Source organism: Panthera pardus, unplaced genomic scaffold (assembly GCF_024362965.1).
Source record: "Panthera pardus isolate Hobbes unplaced genomic scaffold, ASM2436296v1 HiC_scaffold_9, whole genome shotgun sequence".
Lineage (NCBI taxonomy): Eukaryota > Metazoa > Chordata > Mammalia > Carnivora > Felidae > Panthera > Panthera pardus.
Genome location: NW_026527024.1, coordinates 1331982 through 1357037, shown reverse-complemented (window position 1 = coordinate 1357037; position 25056 = coordinate 1331982). Strand labels below are relative to the sequence as shown.

Genomic DNA, 25056 nt, shown 5'->3' with positions numbered 1-25056 from the left:
TCCCCACCAGAAACCCAGTGGGCTGCTACTAAAAACACAAACCCAGGGGCAGATGTGATTTGTTCCTTCTTCTCTACTTCCCAAGAGAAAACAGTCACGAGAAACTCGTTTCTGGCCTCTGCTGCTGTGAGAACCCCCCACCCCCCACACCACACTCCTACTCCATAAGGCCCACGATGGCCTCTCCAGTCACATTCCAGAGCAGCCAGGAGGGAGAAAGCCATACCGTGCCCAGGGCGCCGGGGGCAGACTTGGAGGGGGGCGGGTGGTCCCCTGCAGTGAAGGGCCAGGAGGAGCTGTCCTGAACACTGGCTGTGACTTGCTGTGCTCCTTGCAAGCAAGACGTCATGCTCCCTGTTGTTCTGGCGATGGCCATTCTCTCGCCGCCTCAGCTGGCAGCTAAGGGATTAAAGAGTTGAACTGCTTCTGGAAGATTCTAGAGAGACACAGGCCACGCACAAGAGGCCTCGAGACCTGAATCGGCAGCGAAAAAAGTAAGTTCTTAAACCCTAAGTGACTGATACTGGCAGCAAAACAGCTTTGTGGAGCTTAAAAGTGTTTTTCTATCAGAGTTTTGGAAGGTCAAGGGCAGTTAAAAGCTAGCAAGGGGCCAGATTTTGACGTGAGGAATACCACCCAAAAAAGGAAGGAACATGTTAGCATAAAGGGAAAGGTCATTCTTGTGAAATTCTGCAGCAGCTTAACCTCTCGAGCTGCCTGTCAGGGGAGACAATGTGACAATGTGAAGTTTCTCCAAATTCTCCAGATTGTTTCACCTGTTAAAAACGAAGATTTCTGGAGAGGGGAACGGTAGAGGTGGGTCAGACGTCATCTCAGGGCTGAGCCCCGTGGGGCAGGAAATGAGCAGATGGAGGAACTCGGCTAAGCGGGGAGAGTCTGCCTTTAACCCGAGACTGTGGCACACAGGGGCCTCCCTCCCTCCGGCCCAACACTCTGCTGGAGAACCCTGGGCCTCAGAGCAGAGCCCTGGGCCTCAGTCTGGAGACTCCGAGGCCACACATCTTCTCTGAGAACCTAACCGAGGTCACTTCCAGTGTCGGGCCCCTGGCCCCGGCACCCAGGAAACAGATCCTGTCTGACCATAAACCCCATACTCATTTGCCAAGCCCAGACAGGAAATTTTTGTCCCTGCCGTGATTTGTCAGGAGCTGTGCTCTCCATCGCAGCCCTCATGCCAATTTGGGGGGTGTAGATGGGTGATTTCAGTATTGTTGCTTTAACTGTGGACCGTCCTGGTATTCTCTATTTCTAGAGGAACCAGAAAAGGCCAGAAAGCCAAGAGACTCAGAACATGAACACAGCAGGTCCCCAAACCAAGCCTTGTGATGTCAAGCGCCAGCATGCGCCATGTTAGAAACTGACGCCTCCCACCCCTCAGCTATGACTCGTATTTCAACCCAGACCTTCTCACGTGGTCCTCAGGCTGTCCATGACCTCATACTCCAAACCAAGGCAGAGGAGCAGAAAGACCGAGGGACCGCTCAACTCACAGCCCCCCAAGTGCCAACTGCTTTCCTTCCCCAAGGACATGCTCCCCTTCCTGCTTCCTAACCCCTGTCTGCCTTCTTCCTTCCACTTTTGACCAATAGGTCTTTCCCTTCTCACGTTGCCAATTGTGAAGATGTGGCCTGTTCATCAAAATCGCTTCTGTCTGTGGCTCTTCAGGACCTACAGACAAGAAGCCGGAAAATGCTAGAAAAAATCAAGGAAGGAAGTCAGTCAATACTCATGGTCACTCTCATCCTTTCTTGCCTGGGTTCATCATAATTTGATGATTTTACACCCATAGTTTGAAATGTTATATGTGGCCAGAATAGTATTTTGTGATATCAACCCTTACATAGCATCTTCCTGGTATTCCCAGTATCGTGGCAGATGGTAGAATCCCACTCATCTGGCCACACGGTACTACGCTGGGCTTGGGGGACCCAAATGAGCATGAGCATTTTAAGAACCGAGCGATTTTTTCTTCACAACCACCTCCTGCCCCAACTAGGCGTTGCTTGAAGGAAAGGTACTTCTCCCGCCGTCCCAGGGAATAATCAGGGCGGGGCACATCAGCGGGGATCTCGCCCTGAGCCCCCTCTCCCAGAGACATACCGCACAGTGTCAAGACCTTCAGCACGGCTAACGTGACATCAGACATGAGCGGCAGGCAGTCAGGGGTCGGCATTTACTGTACAGCCGAGCCAACAAAAGCAACATGGCAAACCAGGAACAATAAGTGGGGCTAAAACAAAAGTGAGCAACAGACCAGTCACAAGCCAGGAAGAAACTTAGAGTCGCTTGCCTCTTGCTTTCAGTCTTGGGTGCCCCTGCTCCGTGGGCTAAGGGCTAAGGACCAGATATGGCTAGACAGTGAAGAATCGTTCAGCACTCAGGAGAACTTCTGAGCTAAACAAAAACTTCCCCAAAAGCCCGGTTTGCAGATAGTGGCCTTGGGACACTGCCCACCCCCCACCCCCCTCCCCAAGCCTAGATCATAAATGTTTTCACCACACACACACACACACACACACACACACACACACACAAAGATGGAGGGGTTAATCAACCTTAGTGTGGTTTTTGCAATAGGTTTTGCAATACATACGGGTATCCGTAAGAGACTCTTAAATCCAGAGAACAAACTGAAGGTTGATGGGGGGCAGGGGGAGGGGAAAATGGGGGATGGCCATTGATGAAGGCACTTTTTGGGATGAGCACTGGGTGTTGTTTTCGGGGGGAACCTACCCCCGAAACCAAGAACAGTATACACTGTGTGTTAGCTAACTTGACAATAAATTATATTAAAAAATTATATTAAGAAATGAAAAACAATTTTTTTATTTAAAAAAAGACACACGGGTGTCAAATCATCACATTGTACACCTTACATTTACGGATGTTGTACATCAATAACATCTCAATAAAGCTCGAAAACATTTAAAATTTTAAAAAGTCTCCTTTCTTTAGAAAAAAAAAAATAAACAGGGGTGCCTGGGTGGCTCAGTCGGTTGAGCATCCGACTTTGGCTCAGGTCATGATCTCACGGTCTGTGAGTTCGAGCCCCGCATCGGGCCATGAGCTGACTGCTCGGATTCTGGAGCCTGCTTCGGATTCTGTGTCTCCGTCTCTCTCTGTCCCTCCCCTGCTCGTGCTCTGTCTGTCTCTCTCTCTCTTTCATTCAAAAAATAAATAAACATTTAAAAATTAGAATAAATAGGGGTGCCTGGGTGGCTCAGTCGGTTGAGCCTCCAACTTCAGCTCAGGTCATGATCTCACAGTCTGAGTTCGAACCCCGCGTCGGGCTCTGTGCTGACAGCTCAGAGCCTGGAGCCTGCTTCAGATTCTGTGTCTCCCTCCCTCTGACCCTCCCCTGCTCATGCTCTGTCTCTCTGTCTCAGAAATAAATAAAAACATTCAAAAAATAAATGTAAAAATTAGAATAAATAAATAAAAATAAAAAGGCAAGACCTGCTTCTGTGTTCCCTGATGTACGTGGTGACGGCTTGCTGGGTGAGTCAGTCAGGCCGGGTTTGAGTCCTGCCTTTGCTATTTTTTTTTAATGTTTATTTATTTTTGAGAGAGAGAGAACATGAGCAGAGGAGGGGCAGAGAGAGATGGAGACAGAGGACCTGAAGTGGGCTCTGTGCTGACAGCAAAGAGCCCGATGCGGGGCTCAAACTCGTGAGTTGTGACATCATGACCTGAGCCAAAGTTGGAGCCAAACCAACTGAGCCACCCAGGGGCCCCATCTTTGCTACTTTTGAACGGCACATCCCCGAGCTGACTGCTTGCACTCGCCACACTTTGTTCTCTTACACAAAACGGGGAAAGTGGAACACGCTTCAGAGACTCGCAGACTGGGGGACTGAGGGAGACCAGGCTGGTAAATGAGGAAGTGCCCATCCCGGGGGGATTCTTAGCGGGTGGTAGCTCACAGCGTAACCCCCAAGCCCTGGGAGGGCCCAGCAGGCACCGAGGGGCCGGTGAAGTATGTGAACACTGCATTTTAGGAGCGGGTCCCTGGTGCCCTGCAAAAGCAAACGAAGGCAAAGGGAGCAGCAGAGGACGGGAACAGCCCTCGCATCATCTGTCGCTCTGAGCATTTCTCTCGTTTGTCTGGAGATGGCTCAGCGCCTCCCGGCAGTGGAACAGCGGCTCCAGGCCCCAGGGGGCGGGGCACCCAGATCGCCACGGGACACCCTCCACGCCGGAGCTGGGCACAGGATCGGGGAATCGGACCCTCCGCCCACACCCGCCAGCCTTTAGGGGTGGCTCGGCAGAGCCTGGTAAAGGCGTAGTGCTGGAATGGGCACCACTTGGACCTTCACCAGGAAATTACCATTTTAAACAGACTGTGCGCTGTGAGTGCCGGTTTACAGTTGCTCTAAGGATGGCCTTGAGCCTTCCTTCCGACAGGTGGGCAGGGGCGGAACTCAAGCATGTCCTCTCCCCCACCAACACTGGCTCCTCTAGCAGCATTGAGGTGGGAAATTTCAAAAGGATAAAAGGATTGAGTAGAAGCACACTTTAAGCTGTCCTTAGGAAAATTTTCAAACACACGGCAATGGTAGAATGAGATGAGCCCCAGGCACCTGTTGTCCTTCAGGCTGTCGACATGTGCTCCCTGTGGCCCATTCCTGTTCCCACCCTCACACCCATCCCCCAGCCTGGGTGGAAGCCAATCCCAGCATTTCATTCCCTATGTATCTCTGAAATTAAAGATCTTCATTGGCATAAGCACAATAACCTAATTATTACCAAGAAGCAGCTAATAAACGGTATCATCGAATACACGTAAGTCTCAAACTCCCCCCAGAGCATCTACATTTTGAAGATTTATTTACAGATGAAAACAGCCCACGGCTCTCCAGCCTGTCACTGCTTTCCACACTCTTCTTTCAAGCTTCCCTCCCTCTGGTCCCCGGCCGCGCATCCAGGGACTCAGTGCCCCTCCCGATTTCACAACTATTCCCTTTTAGGATGCATTAGGCTAAATGGAGCAAACGTTGAGTGCTGGCTTTTTTGAAATGTTTTTAATGTTGATTTATTTTTCGAGAGAGAGAGTGTGACCGGAGGAGGGGCAGAGAGAGAGAGAGAGAGAGAGGGAGACACAGAATCCAAAGCAGGTTCCAGGCTCTGAGCCGTCCGCACAGAGCCCGACGCGGGGCTCAAACTCACAAACCTCGAGATCATGACCAGGCGCCCCGATTGCAGGCTCTTTTGGCTAATTCTCTTTGGAAAGTTACTCTATGTTTCCTTCTTATTTCCTCTTGAAACCCAGTTAAGAAACACACAAGTTTCTTCTATGCCTCCAATTTTCCTTTGTTCCATCAGCCGCCAACCTTCATCTCATCTCTAAGGGGACAATTTACTTTGACAACTTGGCTTTAACAAGTCGGCTTTTTTTGACTCTCTTCCACGGAGCCCTCCAAAAAGCCTCACGGTTATATTTATTCACTCAGGAAATATTTATTGACAGCCTCCATGCTCCCTGACTCGCAGGCGGGGATGCCTTTAGGGCATCAGAGAAACAGGCCTGGTTGCAAAGTCTCAGGCACTCAACGTCAGTTCTCCAAACGTGCACTAGAGGGCACCACTCTCCCATTGGCCTCTGCTACAAAAGTCTGGCGCTCAGGCAGCCTAGTTAGGGTTTGTTTGTTTTTTCACTTGAATACTTTTTACACATAACATGTGGAAGTTTAAGATGTTCAATGTGTTGCTTTGATATATTTCTGTATTTTAATATGACGGCTGTTCGGATGTCTATCGCTCTAAGCGACTATAGTACAATATTTTCTATACTCAGTGTACTGTGTGTTACATCTCTGTGGCTGATTTTCTACTACATGCAAGTTTGTACCCTTAAGCAACATGAATCCTGTCCCCTTTATCTTATTTGGATTCTGGACACCGAACCACGTAGTCAACCCAAATGAAGACTCTCACACATTTTGCTCCTTAATAACGAAATAAACTCCATTTTATTAGATGCATAAACAAAGAGGGAAAGATAGAAAGTATATAATTCCCCAAACAGGTCCATTTAACCATTAACTCATAAGCACAATGCCTTATGCTTAGGGCTTACAGATTTTGTAAAATTATGAGGACCTTGAGACTATTTTTAAAAAAAATTTTTAACGTTTATTTATTCTTGAGACACAGAGAGAGACAGAGCATGAATGGGGGAGAGTCAGAGAGAGGGAGACACAGAATCTGAAACAGGCTCCAGGCTCCAAGCTGTCAGCACAGAGCCCGACGCGGGGCTTGAACTCACGGACCGCGAGATCATGACCTGAGCCGAAGTCGGACGCTTAACCGACTGAGCCCCCCAGGTGCCCCTGAGGCTATTTTTATTTCAAAATACCAAAAACAACCTCGGGGCACCTGTATGGGTGGCTCATTTGGTTAAGCGTCCAACTCTTGGTTTCAGCTCAGGTCAAGATCTCACGGTTTGGGGATCCAGCCCCGCATAGGGCTCTAAGCTGACAGCACAGAGCCTGTTTCGGATTCTCTGACTCCCTCCCTCTCCGCCCCTCCCCTGCTTGGTTTCCATCTCTCTCTCAAAAATAAATGAATAAACATTTTAAAAAATACCCCCCAAATCTGCAAAATCAAAATCAATAAATCTTCAACGAAATGTCTATAACCAGCAACATATCAACCGATGGAGCCACTCAGGTGCCCCAATTATTTCTTTTTTTTTTTTAATGTTTATTTTTGAGAGAGAGACAGAGTGTGAGCGGGGAGGGGCAGAGAGAGGGAGACACAGAATCCGAAGCGGGCTCCAGGCTCCAGGCTGTCAGCACAGAGCCCAACGCAGGGCTGGAATTCATGAACCGAGAGATCATGACCTGAGCCAGAGTTGGACGCTTAACCCACTGAGCCACCCAGAAACCCCCCAGTTATTTCTAATGTTATTATATTGTGGTCGCATGATATGATCTTTCAGTGCTATTTGGGGCTTTTTTGTGAGTTGCCTAATAAATGGGACTGTTGTATTTATGGGCCTGTTTCTCAATTTTCTCGTAAGATTTCGTGAATCCGCTCCAACGATGGCCAAGAAAACAGTCCCACTTTCTAATCATCTCCAGGCAGTAGAGAGAAGTGACCATCAATCCTTGCCAACCAGGGAGAGGCAATAGGAACTGAGAGAAACTCCCCGAGTGACATTTTTGTTCCAGCTCCAACACGACACGCAGAGCATGAATCCAGTCGAAGCCAACATCCGCGCGTCCAGGCCACAGACCTGTTCCCTGGGCTCCCAGTGTTGGACACCAGGGTCCCAGACCTGCAAAGTTTCCCCCGAGTCCTTGAGGGCTTTACACACAAGAAAGTGGACTACCAGACGGTGTACAAATGCTACCTGTCGTTGGAGATCAGCCAGAGGCATGAGACGTTAAATCTTAAGAAAATGGTATAAAAAAGGACACGAGGCATTTGGATCAATCTGCCAGGTGAGGGATTTGCCCAGTAAAAGTTACGGGGTGGGGAGGGAAGCAGAGTACTGGCCGGACCAGAGAGACAGCCCTATTGCCTGTCACTTCACCCCCATCTGGGGACACGAGTTCGGGCATTCCCTCAGAAGCCCCCAGGACCTACACCTTGGCGGTAGCTATTAGACCCAGCGTGCACCTGTACCAAGGTTCACTGGCAACATCAATGCTGGAAGAATAGACTGTGTCCCAGGGCCTCCCTAAAGGGATGGTGACCAATCACACCAAAATCCACCCTGAGGACTCTGCATGTGAGACAAAGAAAGACAGAGTGGTGGTGGTGAGGAAGCCGAGGGCAGTGGCAGAAAGCGGCATTAGCGACAAGATCACAGGCGCCACAGCGAACACAGGACAGGAGGTGGCAAAGATGGCCAGTGTGTCCCCCTTCACCAGCCCGCCATACGCTTCGTATGTTCGAGTCGAGACTGAGCCCTCCCCGATCCCCAGAACTCCGGACGATCCGTTCTTCCCCCAGGAACCCCACGCCACACATACACCCGGTAATTTTCTGGGAGTGTTCACACGTGGAGGCGCCTGCCTGCCCCGCCCTCCGCCAGTGTTCCTGTCACCTCTCAGCACCCCCGCAGTGCACCCCCCTGTGCCACCCTTCTCCAGAGCCCCTCTGGCCCCACACCTGGACACAGGGCACGCTGCTCCCACAAACAAAGTCTCTCTTAGATCCACGCTCTTTAAACCTAATGTCTGGGGACAACTGCTTGTCCCTAGCAGGTTTCCACATCCCGGAAGGGGGACCAGCTCAGCCCCTCCCGAATGAAAGAATTTCGGGTCCTTTCCACACTTGAAAGGCGCCTATCCCCAGGGGCTCTGCCTAACAACAGCCTTTTTAATTTTTTTTAACGTTTATTCATTTTTGAGAGACAGAGTGTGAGCAGGGGAGGGGCAGAGAGGGAGGGAGACACAGAATCCGAAGCGGGCTCCAGGCTCTGAGCTGTCAGCACAGAGCCCGACGCGGGGCTTGAACTCACAAACCGTTAGATCATGACCTAAGCCGAAGTGGATTCTTAACCAATGGAGCCCCCTGGGCGCCCCAGCAGCAGATTTTTTTAAATGATTACTATCGGGGCACCTGGGTGGCTCCGTTGGTTAAGACTCTGACTCTAGATTTCAGCTCAGGTCATGATCTCACAGTTCGTGAGTTCGAGCCCTATATCAGGCTCTGTGCTGACAGCGTGGAGCCTGCTTGGGATTCTCTCTCTCCCTCTCTCTCTCTGCCCCTCCCCACCCGTGTCCCCTTTCTCTCTCTCTCTTTCCTTCTCTCTCAAAATAAATTAAAAAAAAAAAACCATTAAGATGATTACTGTTAAACACAGCAGCTAACATGCTGTCCTGAAGCGTCTGTGCCCAAGTCCAAGGCTAGTTTGAGACTAGCAGTGGGAAATTGTTTGACATGAGCTTAACCGATGGCCTTCCAGAAACAAAGGTCTGCTCCAAGGTGTCTTTCTGTCTCTGCTGCTAGAAACTGTAGCAAGTGGTGTCGCCTAAAGACAAAACAAAATTAGTATCTCGTTCCACAAGCATCTGCTAGAGGGTAAAGGGTGAGAGCAGCCACAGGAAGGAGCAGGGCTGAGTCCCAGGAACAGTGTGGGGACCAAGGAGAGGAATGCCCTCCTGGGGGGGGCACGGCGGTGCATGGGCCCCCTTGCATCTCATGAGGCCTTGCCACACAGAGTGTCTCTGCCCCTTGCAACCCAATAGAGCCCACACGAGCAGTCAGGAACCAACTATAGAATCTCACCCCTAAAAGAAACATCAGGGGGTGGCTACTCCTCACTCCTCTTTTCGTGGATCAGAAAACTGCGGTTCAAAATGGTAAGGATCCTGGCCAAAGCCATGGGGCTATCCTAGACCCCAACCCTTGACCCTTGATCTAGATTCTTCTGCCTTGTCTCCAGTTGGGAGGGGCCTCAGAGCAGCTGGTGAGGAGATGTTACACCAGCGCTTAAGGCTCGGGCCTGGCCCCTCACAAAGGAGATGGCCACCCCAATCTGTTAATCTACTGACAATTCTTTGCTGGAAACCTACAGGTAACCAGCACCGCCCAGAAGTGAATAAAGATACTGGTCGTGGTCTCTTGCGTGTGCAAGGTGCTTTGAGCCTGTATTCCCCAGAGACATTTCCTTAGGCTCGGGTCCCTAGAAGCAGAGCCTGAGGCAAGGATTCCATCCAAGGGGAACAGGTGTTATTGAGAAGTGCTCTCTGAAGAAAGGGGAGTGGGAAGCAGGATTGGGTGGGGAGAAGAGCCAGTGATGTGGTCTCAGCTGGAAACTAGCATCATCGGATCCCTCAGGACTACACTTCAGAGTTGGCCCCCCTGTGGGGGTTGGCGAGGGGCAGCCCCACAGGCGACCCAGCTATGAACCACTAGCCGCCCACACTCATAAGAGCTTGGAAAGGGGATCTGAAATGGCACCAGCCGCACCCGGGGCAGACGCCCTCTCACTTGGGCATCATTACAAAAAGGAAATTGAGGCCTTGCCACATTTGGAAGGGGCTCGTATGGAGGGAGGGAGAAGATGGGGGGCGGTATACAGACCGGGTAGAGGAATCGCTCTGGGTGAACCACCTGCTTCCTCACCCAGGACTGGCCACTTTCTGCGCCTTTCTCTCCTGCCAAAACATTCGCATAAAGCCAGGCTGGGCAGGCCAGGTCAGCATAGGTGCTTGCTGCTGGTGTGCACGCCAGGCCCCACACGTGGTGGGGGCGGCCAGGCAGGGGCCCTGGACCCTGGTGGAGACAGCATCTTGCCTCCACACCCACAAGCCTGCCTCAGAGGTATGCCACGTCTCAATCTCCTCTTAAAAAAAAAAAAAAGTTTATTTATTTTGAGAGAGAGATAGAGAGCAAGTGGGTGAGGGGCAGAGAGAGAGGGAGAGCGAAAATCCCAAGCAGGCTTTGCAGCTGTCAGCACAGAGCCCCACACAGGGCTCGAACTCACAAACCGTGAGATCACGACCTGAGCCGAAACCAAGAGTCGGACACTTAACCGACTAAGCCTCCCAGGCGCCCCTCAGTCTCCTCCTTTTGACAGAGGGTTGATGGCATGTCTGAGTCAGAGGCCCACCTCAGAGAGGCGGGCAAGTGACAGTGCAGAGCACCTGTGTCTACACACGCAACTGCCTGGGGATCCTGCTGAAATGCAGTTTCTGACTCAGATTCTGGAGCGGGGCTGCGATTTTGCATTCATAACAAGCCCCCAGGTGACTCGATGTCACCGGTCAGTAACAGGGTGTCGGTCTGCCCACCTGGAACCCACTCACCGCCTCTCCCTCCGGTTGTCCCCTGGTGAACCAACCACTCCGTCACCTGCCCACAGACCCGGGCTCCAGGGGGGCTGACCCCTCCGCGGCACTGTGTGCCCCGGGGCCTGGCCATTCAGATCGCTGCCCTCCGCCGCCCCATCAGCCCTGCAACTGGTTCGGACCTTTGGGGGAGAAACCTGGCCTCAGCCGACGGAGGGCTTCTTCCCGGCCTGGGTGCGAGCTGGGGAGGCAGCCCCCAGGAGGGAGGGCAGAGCCCAGGACAGGCTGGGTCCCGACTATCACCCTCAAGTCACTGCATTTCTGTCCCCTGAGTCCGCAGTTCCCCATGTAGGCATTAGTCAATTTGAGTCCAACAGGAGTCCTGCCGGATCCACCCCCAACAAACCCAGGTTCCACGGGTCCTGTCCTTGAGTTACTGGCACTCAGGACCTCCCTTGGCTGATAGACGCCATCGATGCAGCCCCAAATCTGTCACGAAGAGGAGGACACAGAAAGAAGGTGCTGGGGAGAGCCTGGGCTGTGATCAGGGCCGGCGCCTTGGCAACAACAGGACTGTCACAGCTAAGCAGACTAAGCTCAGGAAAGACACGCGGCTGGCCAAGGCCCCCAGGTGATGGGGATCACCGCGCAGGCTCTCAGCAGGTCTGGACTCAGTCTCGGCTGAGCAAACAGTCGAGGCTGCTTGAAGGGGCCCCAATATCCGTTACCCAAATCCAAATAGCAGTCATCATCCAGATTGCAGGGGAGGGGGGAGCTAAACTATTCACTGCTGTGGTTTTGAGCTCTGCTTGCTATAGCCTTTGACAAACCATAGCACACGGCTCCTCGAGACACGATGGACACAGAGATAGAGCCCTTCTCCCTGCTCCCGGCGGAGCCCCAAATGACCACTGCTCACGCCAGCTGATGTCGAGAGAACATTTATTCCACTTGGTCAGCTCTGGCAGGTATCGGTGACCGAGGGAAATATCCAGGCTGGACGACGATTGACACGCACTCCCGCGTAGCCATGGGGGCGTCCCTCCTGTCCCACTGGCCCAAGTAGGGGAGGACCTGAGGTCTCCTACAGTCATTAGTGCCCCAGGGGAGCCAGCTCACAGCCCAGTGAAACGAACCCACAACCCACGTGTGAACTCACCCGCCACCTCCTCCCACCACCAGCCACCCTCCAGCCTCCAGCACTTGACCCATCAGCCAGTAGACAAGTATTTCCTGAGTGTTATGAGCCCAGCCCTGTGCTGGACCCTGTTGGGGTTCAAGAGGAAATGGCACATCCCTTGCCCTCAGGGAGCACACAGTCTAGCTGAAGACTCAACACACACACACACACACACACACACGTACGCACACGCGCACGCACGGAAAGCCAGAGTGCAAGGCGGCATGTGCCCCCGAGAGTGAGACGGTGTTAACACGGGGACCGTTCAGAGAAACACGATGGAGGTCCTGGTGGAGAAGTGGGTTTGGGGAGGACGGGGGAGGGGCGCATTTCACAGCAATACCAGGGAAGGCAGAGGCCGCAACAGCGCATGAGGGCTGCGTGGTTAGACTGGAGGGAGGTGAGCTGACGATCGGCAGGGAAGGGGTCCATCTGTGAGGCTCCCTCCAGGCAGGCCAAGGATCAGAGCAAATGGAAGCTTCTGGAGTGCAGAACGCCTCCTGTTTCTCTGATCTCCCCCAGCACGGTTTGTTATTCCAGGATGAGGCGTGCGGCAGATTTGCAGCAGGCTGCAAGGGAGACGGGACAGGCAAGATCCCAGGGCAGGAGCTGGGGAGAGGGGCCTCCAGACAACCCTGACCAAAGCCCAGCTGGGCCCTAGGACCTCCCACCAGAATGCTCCATGGCGCCCCCCACAACTCCCATTGCTGGGATTTGATCTAAATCCATGGCTCCAGGCCTCTCCCCACCCCCAAGGGTTTCACTAAGTAGAACCTGCATCTGGAGGTCATCGAAACCCCAGCCCAGCCCTAATCGGCCACACCTCTTCAGATGAGTGGCTCCTTCTGGGGAGGCCAGTGAGCTCCAGGCCAACCCACTCAGGGTGGAAACAGAAGTCCTCTCCCTGCTGGTGGTCCAGCCTCTGCCCCTCCACATCCATGCGCCGACCTCGGGAAAGCTCCTCGGCCCCAGAGCTGGCGGGCACCAGGAGCCAAGCTCCGTCTGCCCCCTCAGCCTTCCCCACATCAGGCCTGGCTAAACACCTGGTGTGGTAGAGGCTTGGCTGCTGGGAAGCAGGATCCCTCCCCCCGGGTGGACCCAAGGTCATGCACACCCTACACCATGGAACTCCCTGCTTTCCCCGCTGCTTTCACAGTGAGATCAGAGCCCGGGCCAGGGATCCTAGGCATGGTGAAACCCAGCAGCCAGAGCAAGCAACCCCAAACCAGAGAAGAGCAAACCCAGCCCAGAGAGCCTCCAGCAACGTCTGTGGAAGGGAAGAGAGGTTCCAGAAGCCTGAGGCCCTGTGAGGCCTGGGAGAAGAGAGCGACTAAAAGGATCCCCTCCTCAGAATTCTTTATTCCTGAGTGAGGGAAGGAAGTTCAGCAGGGGGAGGGAGAAATGCTACTTGTGGGGTGGCCCTGACCCAGGGATCTATCGTAGGTAAGGAAAGAGTGGCAGGTTCTGTCCTGGGGCTGAGATTCTCAGCCAGGAGTCCAGGAGCTCTAGAATCATTTGTAGATTCTCGTGTCTACGTGAGTATGCGCGTTTTCCTGGGGAGAAGGTTCATATCCTTTGCTAGATTTCCCAAGGGTTTCACACCCCCAAAGTCTTAAGAACCATTGCTCTGAAAGGAAAGTGGAGCCTTGAAAGTATGGTTCACACCTGGGGGAAAGGCTTTGCCTCTAGAGCCAGGCCTCCTGCTGACTTTGCTGTGTTCTCTTGGGCCAGTTACTTGCTGTCTCTGATGGGCCAGGCAGGCGCAGAGAAGCTGGCTCTCCACACAGGCACTGTCCCTGCTGCCACATGAGAGTGGAAGTCTGTGGCCAGGCAGCCAGGACGAGCTCTTCTCTGGCCATGACTCCCAACTGGTTCGGGGAGTTTTTCCACCGGGGCACAGAACCGGCCTCCAATTCCAGGCTGCATCAGTCCCCTCTGCAGGGCACCTCCGGAGGTAGGTCTTCTTAGGGGATATGTCCTCATGCCGGTGGGCAGGGCTCCAGAGGGCCCCATTCCTAGACTCTGTGCCCAGATGTGCCTCACACACTGCCCAGAGGTCCTGCCCACTCCACATCTGTTCATGGAGACAAAGAGACGAGGGTCAGGTCTGGGGCTCTGACACGGTCCTGCCCAGCCATCCCTCAGTCACCTCTCTGGGGCTAGGCGGGAAGAGTCCGTGGGGCCACCCTGCACTTGTCCAAGGCTTTCAGCCAGTCTGTTTAGCCCCCTACGGAGCACTCCAGGATTATCAATCCCATGAACCCCTGAGACAACTTGGGGCTGGGGCATGTGAGCTCCAGATGTCCCAGGTCCCAGATTAATCTCTTCATCTCTGCCACTAAATACTAGTCCACACTGCAGCAGCCACCTGGTGGCAGGCCGAGGGCCACTGATGCCCAAGGAGCCACAAACTCTAAGGAAGGGCAGAGGGCAGGGACAGGTCTCCAGCACCTAGCAAGGTGGTGGCACAGGCTGGGCACAGAGCAAGGGCTCTGTGAGTGCAGGTCTCCTCTGACACCCCCAGCTCCCTTCCTCCCAACCTGCTACTGTGGACGCCAAGACCCCCTCGGGCACCCAGGGGCGCCCCTGCCCAGGATCCTACCACGTGGGATCTTGTCACATCCCCACGACCTCCACACTCCATTTTCCCGCCAGTAAGAGCTTCTCTTGTGGGCAGTGAAATAGAGATGAAGGGTCTTGGGGGCCAGGCTTGCACTGTGACACCACAGTACTAAGTACTAAGTGAGTACTAAGTGAGATTTGGGGCAAGCTTGGGTGAGCCTGTTTCTTCACCTGCCAAATGGCTGAAGAAGCCTGTGCTTCAGAGCACCAACTTGGAATCAGGAGCCTGGGAGACAGTCCTGGCTCTCCCCCTTGGTCAAGCCTCTTAGCTAGGGCCTCATTTTCTCTTGCCCAGATGACCCCATAATGCTGGAGGCTCCTGCTCACCCCACTTTGACCTGTCCTCACAGTGCTTGCATTACCCCTTGAACCGTATGTCTGAGATCACCACGCTCTTCTCATTAAACATCTTGGTGTCCTCTCTTTATGGCCACAAAGTCCTTTATAGGGCACATATGGGCTTCCTCTATCTGATCCCCACCTCAGAAACCCCACACACCCTTGCTCTCCCTAGAGAACCTCTATTCATCCCCCGGACCCAGTTCAAGCCATCAAACGCTTTGGGTGACACCAATCACCTCCCCCACCTCCCAGACTACGTTATAGTTTGTCCACTAGGATAGCCTGCATCACCTGTGTGTGTACCAAGTGTCACCCCTCAGATGACAAGGCTTTGTGTCAGTGCCTCCTCCCAAGAGCACAGCACTGTGCGTGGCACACTGGGGTGCTCAATAAATGTTTCCAGACCAGCGCTGTCACCCTCTTTTATCTAGTAATATTGACTACAATCCTCACAATATCCCAGGGAGAAGTCCCTCTTAAACACAACTTAAACAGATGAACAAACTGAGTCATAAAGTGCAATGATTTCTCAAGTACACCAGATAGTAAGTGTTGGAGTCAGGAGACCTTGGGTGTGGAGGGGGTAGGGGGTGGGTGGGTCTGGGGACTGTGGAGAGCGGCCCTCTCCAGGTGACTTTCAACTCTGACATTCTGGGAAAGAAGATCTAGTAAGAAGCTTGTCATACACCCAGAGCCCAGTTCACCCCACCTTCCCTGCCCGCCCCTGCCCCCAACCCCTGCCCAGGCCTGAAAGGGGATCGGGCCAAACCTTAGGTCTCACCTACTCTAGGCCGGGTGAGCCAGAGGAGGAAAACCAATGCAGGGGCCCAAAGCAGCTGTGGACGACCAGCCGTAGGGTGGAGAAGACTCGGAAAGAGGCGGCCCAAGCGGGGCAGCGGCCCACTCCTTCAAGACCCCAAGCCAGCCCTCCCCGTCTCTCAGGATCAAATCCAGGACGGGGGCCGCAGCCCAGCGCCATCTCCTGGAGTCACGGATGCGGCTCTGGGGCAGGAAACCGGCGGCGGCAGGCCTGGCGCGCATCATAGCACGCGGCCTAAATGGGCCGCCTGGCCCTCGGGCCCGTGGCCGTGGCTGCGCTGGTGGGTCTTGAGCGAGCCCTCGCGCGCGAAGCTCTTGCCGCAGCGGGCACAGAAGTAGGGCCGCCGCTCCCCGAACACGCCGGGGCGGCGTGGGTGCGGTGCGGGCATGCGCGCGTGGGTGCGCTGGTGGTTGAGCAGGAAGCGCGGCTCGCGGAAGCAGCGGCCGCACTGCGCGCACTGGTGCGGCTTCTCGCCGCTGTGGATGCGCTGGTGCGTGAGCAGGTTCTGCTTGAGGCTGAAGCAGCGGCCACACTCCGGGCAGGGGAAGGGCCGCTCGCCGGTGTGCGTGCGCTGGTGCACCTCCAGGTTGTGCTTGACGCTGAAGGCCTTGCCGCACTCGGGGCACACGAAGGCGGCCGCACGGCCCACCCCAGCGTGTGCCTTCTGGTGGCGCACCAGGCTGGGCTGCTGCGAGAAGGTCTGGCCGCACAGTGGGCAGCGGTGAGGCTGCTCCTCCGCGGGGTGGTGGATGACCAGGCCTCTCTCGTCCCCCAGACCCTCCTCCCCGTCCCCCGCAGGGGACCCGCCCCCCGAGGACGCCAGCTCTGTCATGGGCACTTCCAGCTGCAGTCACCAGTCCCTGGGGAAGCAGAAGCAGAGAGAGGAGTCAGGGGTGGGGGGATCCAAGGATCAGCGGCCCCCAACCTCAGGGACACTGGACCTTGAACTGGCTTCCCACAACTTCAGCATCCACCCCTCTACAGTCTTGTTCAAGCCAGCGTTCCCCTGCTGGCAAGCCCTTCTTTCTCCTCTACCCTTTAATCACACCCTGCCCCTCCTTAAGGCCTTTCTCAAGTTCACCTTCTGCTAGAACCTTTCCCTGACCCCTCCAGCCCCTCCTGAGCCCTACGGCCCAACCTTATGACCCTCAGTCATCACAAAGCCCTGGCCCTGTGATGCCTTAAGGACAGAGCCGCCTCCTTCTTTTATCCCCAACAGCAAGCACCCAACCTGCCACACAAAGTACTGAATAAATGCCAACGGGTGATATCCAGGGGCTTCTAGTCTTACAACTTAGCACCTGTATATGTCTTATCTCTCCAACCAGCATCTCAAGGAGGGAGGGGATAGGTAGGTGCATCCCCAATCTGGAGGGAGGGATGGGGTCACCGGTGGTTCACAGATATTTTTTAAAAGCGTAAAAGAAGAAACAAAACAAAAACCCTGTACACTTGAAAGTAATCTCAATTAAACATTAAAGGCAGCAGCTCTTTGTTTATCAAAATGTGGCATGCCTGCAAAAGGTTTGCAAATCACTGAAAGGGAGGGTGACCTTCCCTGGGGGGCGGGGGGGGGGGGCGGTGCTGGTCTCAGCTTGATTCCTCTTGGCATCCCCAAGACACGGAAGCCTGACCCCGAGGCTCAGCAAACACCCCCAAGTTCAGCTCCATTCCATTCATGCTGGTTCTAAGGATTCTCTTCCCCATAGCACCGTGGTCTCTTAAATTGTTTCCCACTGTCCTCACAACAACCCCAAGGAAGGAACAGGGCTTATTGAGCCCTACTTTATAGACGGGGTAACGGAGGCACAGTGAGGTCACCTTACTTGCCCAAGGTCGCACAAGGTGAGCTCGGACTAGGCCCTAAGTTTCCTGACTCACTGTCAAAAGCTCTTCTCAATGTGCCAGCTGCTCACCAGCTAAACTCCCCTCAAAATACACACGCATGTACAAGACCACCACCACCACTATCCTGACCACTGCAGAGTTCTAGATCACCCAAAGGGCCACTGCTCCTGTACAACCCTGTCTGCAAGAACTCCTCCCACGCCCTCCCCCCCAAATAAAAGCCTAGGGCTCCTGTTCCTGCAGAGCACTGAGGCCTGCCCCAGAGCAGGCTGAGCCGGCACTCCCCTGCGGTCCTCCACCCCGGTCAGGGACCTAGACCTCCATGCAGGCCTTCTCTACACTTCCAGATCTCACTGTTCACTACAACCTCAGTCGATCTATCTGCAGAGTGGGGTCTCAGAGATCCCCCTTCTTTCTCCCCCTACCCTCAGGCCAGGCTGGAACACACACCCACCCTGGAGAAGGGGACCAGTACTACTTGCATTGGACCCCACCCACGAGGCTCTCAGCCCCCCAGCTGCACTGACATTTGCAAAGACAGACCATCACGGTCCCCTCGGCCAATCTCAGCCTGGCCTTGTCCCTGGACAGCCTCCTAGCTCTCCCCGGCATGTATCTCTGACCAAGGCCCCCACTACGGAGAGGGTCGAAAGCCACGGCCCCCTCTTCTCCCCCAAGTTCCTCCATCCCCTCCCGCACTCACAGCCCAGGCTGCGCCCCTGCTCCTCCGGTCTCCAGCAGTGGCTCTCTCCTCTAGAGTCTGCGCTGCCCAGCGCAAATACGGTAACTCTCCCGCAGCGACTCCCGCGCCCCTTCTCCCTCGCCCCCATAAAGACGGCCAGCCTCCCGCACCGCCCTCCTTATCAAACTGCTGCATTAATCAAAAGAGCTGACCCCACCCACCCGACCTCCGCACCCACAACCGGGCCGACTCCCGGGGCCAGAGCGACCCAGGAGAAATATGGGAAACTCTGCGTCGCAACCTCGCCCCCACGAAAAGACGTAGGCCTCCCACCCTGCTGCCGCAACCCACCCCACGTCGCTGCAAGGCCCGGCCTCCTCGGGCCACGGATGCGACCCACCCCCACTCCCAGCTCCCGCGGCGCCCCCCGGGAGAACCACGCGACCCTGGATAAATACGCAATTAAGTCGCGGCGCTCCCCGCTCCCGGAAAGGCTCTGCGCGGCTCCCGGCAAATACGGTAGCGCGCCCGCAGTGACCCGCCCCCAAGGGTCCGGCACTGGCCTCGATAAATACGGTAATCTCCCGCCGCGGCCCCAGCCCCGGCGGCCCGGGACTCACGTGGCGCCGCCTCCCGAGCCCTCCGTCTCCGCCGCAGCGCCGCAGTCGCCAGCGTCGCCGCAGCCGCACAGCAGCCCCGTGAGGCTGGGAGGTCTAACTCGCCAACGACCTGGCTGGCGGAAAAAGGAGGGCTGCGAGCGCTGCGCCCGCGCGGGCAGGAGAGGGAAGCCGACGGGAGCCGCTTCGGGAGCCGGAAGCCCCGCCGGGCGGGTCACCCCAACTTCCCCGGCACCCCCCCGCCCCCGGCCTCGGCCATTCCCATCGCCGGATCCCCCCGAGGCCCCAGTCCAGCAGCAAGAGCCTCATCCCCATCTCCGTCATCCTAAAACAGCGCTACCCAGGCCGGGCCCACGATCTGCCCCCAGGAAGCCGGAAGGGTCTGGGGCGCTGGCGGTTTAAGCCTTTCCTTGCAAGAGAGAACAGGGGGTGAAGGCAGGAGCCCCTGCTGCGCAGCCTCTCTGGGCGGGGTGTCTGGGAGACAGCCATCGAAGGGGCGGAATCAGAGCTGCCCCAGCTGACGGGGTTGCGAAAGCCTCCCCCTACTCTGTGGCCCGGTTTATGCCACCAGGACGGCTGGCAGCAAGGAAGAAGTGATACCCCTACTGTTCCCACCTCCTCAGGATTGGTCTCATTCCGATCTGACCAAAGATATCCCATAAAAGGTATACCGGAGGGGCCTGGACTTCAGCTCAGGTCATGCTCTCACGGTTCTGAGTTAGAGCCCCACACTGGGCTCTCTGCTGTCGGCGCAGAGCCCCGCCTAGGCTCCTCTGCTCCCCTCTCTCTGCCCCTCCCCTGCTTGCATGCTCTCAAAAATGAATAAACATTAAAAAAAAAAAAAAAAAAAAGATAGGGGAGCCTGGGTGGCTCAGTCGGTTGAGCCTCCGGCTTCAACTCAGGTCACGATCTCCCGGTTTTTGAGTTGGAGCCCTGCATCAGGCTCTGTGCTGACAGCTCAGAGCCTGGAGCCTGTTTCAGATTCTGTGTCTCCCTCTCTCTCTGCTCCTCCCCTGCTTGTTTCTCTCTCTCTCTCTCTCTCTCTCTCTCTCTCTCTCTCTCTCTCTTTCAAAAATAAATAAGCATTAAAAAGAAATTTTAAAAAAAGATATCCCATAAAAGAGCCACCTATCACACCCCTTTAGACAGGCCTGGGCTGAATTCCAGCTTTCAACTGTCCTTCAATAATAATACCCCTTACCTATATATTACTTTTCTTTTTACAAAGCCTTTTCCCATTTATTATCTCGTGGGAGCCTTCCAATAACCATGTGCCGTGTATGTTACACAAGTATCATTATCCTATTTTATAGATGGGAAAATAAAATAAAATAGAAATACAGAGAGCTTCCCTGGAGACCCAACACTCTAAGCGACCGAGCCCAGATGGGAAGACAGGGCCACCACCCAGCTCACTGTCCCCTGCACCCCCCTGGTACCAAACCCCAAACAGAAACAGGGTGTGATGATCGTGATTGGAAATAATCTTGTCCAGAGTGAGAAAGTGCCTCAGAATTCACATCTCATAGATCAAGAAACTGAGGCGGGAAGGGAAAGCGATTTTAAGTTAAAAGTGCTAAGAGGAACATCAAGTAGCCTTTTTCTCTGTAACCCCCGGTTGCTGCCAGCTGGGGCCCGGGCAGAGCTCCTTACAACAGATGGTGGATGTGACAGCTGGGGTGGCGCCATCCCTGAGGAGGGGCTGTGGGAGACACAGGCCTCCCAGCCCCGTGAGGTCACCCCTGCCACTCCACCCTCAAAGCCTGGGAATCGTAGAATTCCGGGGCTGGGGGGGTGGGGGGGGGTAGGTGGAAATAAACTCAATCCCTTATTCTCAACACCAGACCTGAAGATCAGGCCTGCCTGCTTTCACATCCCGCTCCGTGGACCAGTGAGTGCATCCCAGCAGGTCCATCCTGCCATCCTCAGCCTCTCAAGGACCCACCCCTACCCCACCCTCTCCATGCTGCTTTTGTAGCAACTCACTGAAGTATGCAGGACTTCATGAGTTAGTCCCAAGGACGTTGGTATTTAAAATAGAAGCAACAGGGAGGGAATTCTGGGAAGCCAAAAGAAATGAATCCACCAGGATAGATGTGCCCATGGCATTGACAAAAGGACCCCTTAACCACTGACAACTGATACCCACGCTCTACCCAGGGGCTGGCACTTTGCTGGGGGGGGGGGGGGGGAACAGCCACACCTCCCAGCTCTCCAGCTCCCTTTGCAAAAGTTGTCACCTGCCAGAGCAACCAGCTTTCATCTCTTCTGCAGGCTACAGGACAAATGGGACACTTGGTAAATGACCAGGTTTCTCAAAAGCAGCAACAACACTATACCTGAGGATGTCACCCATATTTTTAGCAGCACTTTCTAAGTAAGCTGTGCCAAAATGGAAAGGACAGGAAAGGCACACGGTGGGGGGATGGGCGTAGGAGGGAGACAATGCCACCTAACACCCACCTTGTCAGTGCCAAGGGCCAGGGGATCCCGGAGGCCTCCACTCTCTGCTCTGCCAATGTGTGATTTCTGCTGAGTCACCCCATTTCTCTGGTTTCATACACATGCAACCCCCCCCCCCCCACAACAGACACCCCTCCCTCACCCTTCTTATGTGCTGCAGCGAACACAATAGAAAGGAGATGTGCAGACATTTTGCAGAGGAAGCCATGCCTCTTTACACAGGCAGGGCCAGTGGCCGGCCCGGCAATCACCGCGGCTCCACCAGGCTCTTGTGACAGCCGGACACTGGACCCTAACAAAAGCCTAGGCTGCTCACAGCCAAAGTGTCCCCGAGAACCGCAGGCTTGTGGCCCCCCGCTGTGAGCAGAGCCCTGCCCAGGGCCCTCCCACTCGCCCGGGGCTCACTAGGTGGACAATCACCCCCGCTTGCTCCTGCAGTACCCGCGGGGCCTTCCTCCAGCTCTCCTGCTCTGGGCTCGGTCCCCAGGGCTTTCCTGCTCAGCTGGGCAACCACTTCCCCCCTCACTAGCTCCTCCCATCTCCCCCGAATTGGACAGCGGTCACTAACATCCCCTTCCAAAGCACCTTGTGCTGACTTCCAGTTGGGATTTAGCACACCTTTGTGTTCCCAGCGGGCTGTGAGCCTCAAAGGGCGGGGACCATGTTTTTGGCCTCTCTGCATCCCAAGCGCCCAGCATATAATAGTTCCTCAGTCAATTTCTGTTGAATGAATGAATGTAGGTCTGGAAGCTCCATCTGGGAGCGTGGAGAGAAGAGAGGCCACCCCGCCCCCCCCCCCCCCCAGCTAGCCAGCGTGCTGATGTCTTGTAAGGAGGGGGGGGGGGGCGGTTTGGGCGGGGTTGCAGGGAAGGCTACGGCCCCAGCATTGGGGGCTGGGAGACCCCACCGACCCCCGTTCGGAGATGTGGGGCTGTGGGTGCGCGGTGTCACCTGCACCCAAAGTTTCTCTTTCCTTGACACTAAAACCCAAAATGTGACCTATGATCAACTCAGCCAAGCCCTTAAACTTGCAGCTGGCCTACTTAACACAGGTGGCGACTCCCTCCTTACGGGATGGCGCTCTGGGGAAAAGCCCATTCTTCTTTCCACAATAAACGTCCACTTGTACAAATGCTGTGCAGGTAGCCACACATGGAGTTCATCAACGCGACGACTGGAGCTGCTATTTATTGAGCGCTTGCTGTGGGCCGGGCACTATACTACATGCTCTCCCACAGGCTATTTGCACGGGGTCCCATAGCATAGGTGGGAAAGGCAGAAGTCCGCCCCCGAACTCTTCTGACTCTGTCCACTATTCCCAACAACAAAGGAAAGCTCTTTCTAGATTTACGCGGTGGCAGGGAGAGAGACACAACATTTCTACCCCTTCTCGGCAGGAGCATTACTCCTAGAACTGTACTGTCCAATAGCCACGTGTGGCCATTTAAATCAATTAAAATAAAACAACATTTTAAATTCTGCTTCTCAGCCTCACAAGCCACATTTTAAGTAGCCAGTAGCCACATGTGGCTGGTGGCTAGGGTATCGGACAGCACAGCTATGGCATGTTTTCATCATCACAGGAAGTTCTACCGGATAGCGCACCCCTCCTTCCAGATCTGAGTAACCTAGGAGACACCACTCTCTTTTGAACCCAAAAGACAAGCTCTAGGATACCATCCGTTTCTCTCTCTTCTCTGCCACGATCCAGTAAGAACACTGCCATGTGAGAACACACTGTTTCCAGCCGCAACACTCCTCCTCTTGCCAAAAGGTCATTTTTTTGTTTGTTTTGCCAGATGACTTGATAAAAGGAAAAGGTCTCAGAAGCATCCCCCACACCCACCAGGAGCTACCAAGTCCCTACTGGTCCCGCGGCCTCCCTGTGGGTGCACCTGCTAAGAGGGTTTCCAGCCTATTCTCCCTCGGGCACCTCCCTGGGGCTGGGCAGCAGGAAGCCAAACCCTCCTGAGGAAGCTGCCCCCCTGCCGGCTGACTCCTGACTGGGAGCTTATGTTGCTTGCCAAAGAACCACCATTTTCCAAGCTCCGGGGTCATTTTTCTTAGCTCCCAGCCTGCTTCTAACACGAGGGTGATGCGGGCACTTCCGGAAACCCCAGCTCCACCAAGCTCATCTGGCCCATTGGAAGCTTGACTGCGGGGTCCCTGCCGCAGACCTGCACTTACCTGGATGTGGACAGAAGTCTTTTAAGATCCTGACTGGCTGGTGGTTGTTTTCTGTTCCCCCGTGGAACTCTTTTCTCTCCGCATGCTCTAGAGTATTCGGGAGTGTAAGCCACTAGGATAGACCTGACCTCCTTCCTTGTCTGATTTTATGACATGACGTTTCCTGAGTATTCCCTGGCCTAGTTTTATTCTTCCCAAATGAGCGGGGATGAATATGGAAATTGACGATCCAGGCCACCCTGGGAGAAGCCTGGGGTCGGGACAGTGGAAGGGGCTTGGCTAACAGGAGGCCTGGCACCTGCCCTTAGTTTGTAACTTGAAACGCGACCTGGCGGACAAGTCCCTCTGCAACATCCCGCTTTCCCGGATCACTGCCCTGCCACGGTCACCGACCCGCAGCGAGGCTAAGTGACACGATGAACAAGGAAGCTTTAGTAAGGGGGCTGGGGGCTGCTCTTCAAGAGCTGGCCGTACAGATTGTTCTGAGCTACGTGTGTATCAGTGATTTTCCACGAAGGTTCATGAACCCCTCAAGGAGAGGGGCCCTGACTGCTATTGGCTGAATTGCGTCCCCCTCCAAATTCACATATCGAAGCCCTGACCCGCCCCCCAGGTGATGGCATTCAGAGACGGGTCCTTTGGGGGGCAGTTGGGTTTCAGTGAGGTTGTGAGACTGGGGTCTTCCTGACGAGATTAGCGTCCTTGTGAGAAAAGGAAGAGACGCCAGAAGAGACGCACCCCTGCCCCCACCGTGTGAGGACACAGAGAGAAGGTGGTTGTCTACAAGCCAGGAAGCGGGCCCTCACCAGGAACTAAATCTGCCAGCCCCTTGATCTTGGACTCCCAGCCTCCAGACCGTGAGCAAATACACGTCCGTTGTTTCAGCCCCTGGCCCGTGGCACTCCGTTGTGGTGGCCCACAGCGTCACTCCAGTTTGGCACAGCGCCTGGCACACAGTAGGCTTGTTTAGTGAACCGATGTTTGCCCTCCCCTGACCTGGCCCATGGGGCAAGCATCGCAGTACCTCTCTGCTCTAATGGGACCCTGTCCCCCTTGTGACCCAAAGCACTCACTTGTGAGGACCGGTCACCTCGGGTTAGTGAACGGACAGCCTCATGAATGTGCACAGGGAAGAAAGCTGCAATTAGACCTCGTTAACCCCTAGCAACACAGCTGTTTGATTGACTTGGCCATCAAACACAGGCCTTTGTGGACAACGGCCCGTTCTATTGTACAGAAACTCCCATCTGACTGAGGCCTTCACCGTCTGCCTGCACTGCCCCTCAGGCACCTGATTTGACAGGGCTCCAGGGTCTCACAGGCTGCTGTCCTTCCCGACAGCAGCCTTCTAATGCAGGAATGGTACTCCGGGATGCCTTCCTGGAGGAGGTGGGCTTTGCTGGAGTTGGCCTCAGGATTTGCTGAGTGGCAAAGTGGAAGAAGCAGATGACTCCCGAACTTTCCCCGTGTTTCAAGTAGGTGTTGCTGAGATCCCGGGCCCTTGGCCTCCCTGAGCAGGGCAGCCTGGG

The 25056-nt window shown here is 54.9% G+C and overlaps 1 protein-coding gene and 1 long non-coding RNA gene across 7 annotated transcripts; one reads left to right on the top strand and one right to left on the bottom strand.

Annotated features, from left to right (window-relative positions):
- LOC128775876 (uncharacterized) lies at nt 1-9595 on the top strand. The gene is made up of 2 exons (XR_008420818.1): nt 1-494; nt 7043-9595. It is a non-coding gene; the product is annotated as an uncharacterized LOC128775876 (long non-coding RNA).
- A 2096-nt stretch (nt 9596-11691) lies between these two features.
- On the bottom strand, nt 11692-19655 carry LOC109269248 (zinc finger and SCAN domain-containing protein 2). Of its 6 annotated transcripts, none has more exons than XR_008420813.1 (3): nt 19493-19655; nt 15692-16590; nt 11692-14020 (listed from the first exon to the last, which is right to left on the bottom strand). XR_008420813.1 is itself a non-coding variant. In XM_053898703.1 (2 exons), exon 2 carries the CDS (start codon nt 16560-16562, stop codon nt 15951-15953), a length of 612 nt encoding a protein of 203 aa, XP_053754678.1. In that variant the 5' UTR covers nt 16563-16590; nt 18282-18584; the 3' UTR covers nt 15320-15950. The 6 variants fall into 6 exon arrangements, 1 of the variants encoding a protein (XP_053754678.1); XR_008420811.1 differs by lacking the exon at nt 19493-19655 and adding an exon at nt 18881-19092; XR_008420812.1 differs by lacking the exon at nt 19493-19655 and adding an exon at nt 18719-18874.
- Between the last annotated feature and the right edge of the window lie 5401 nt (nt 19656-25056).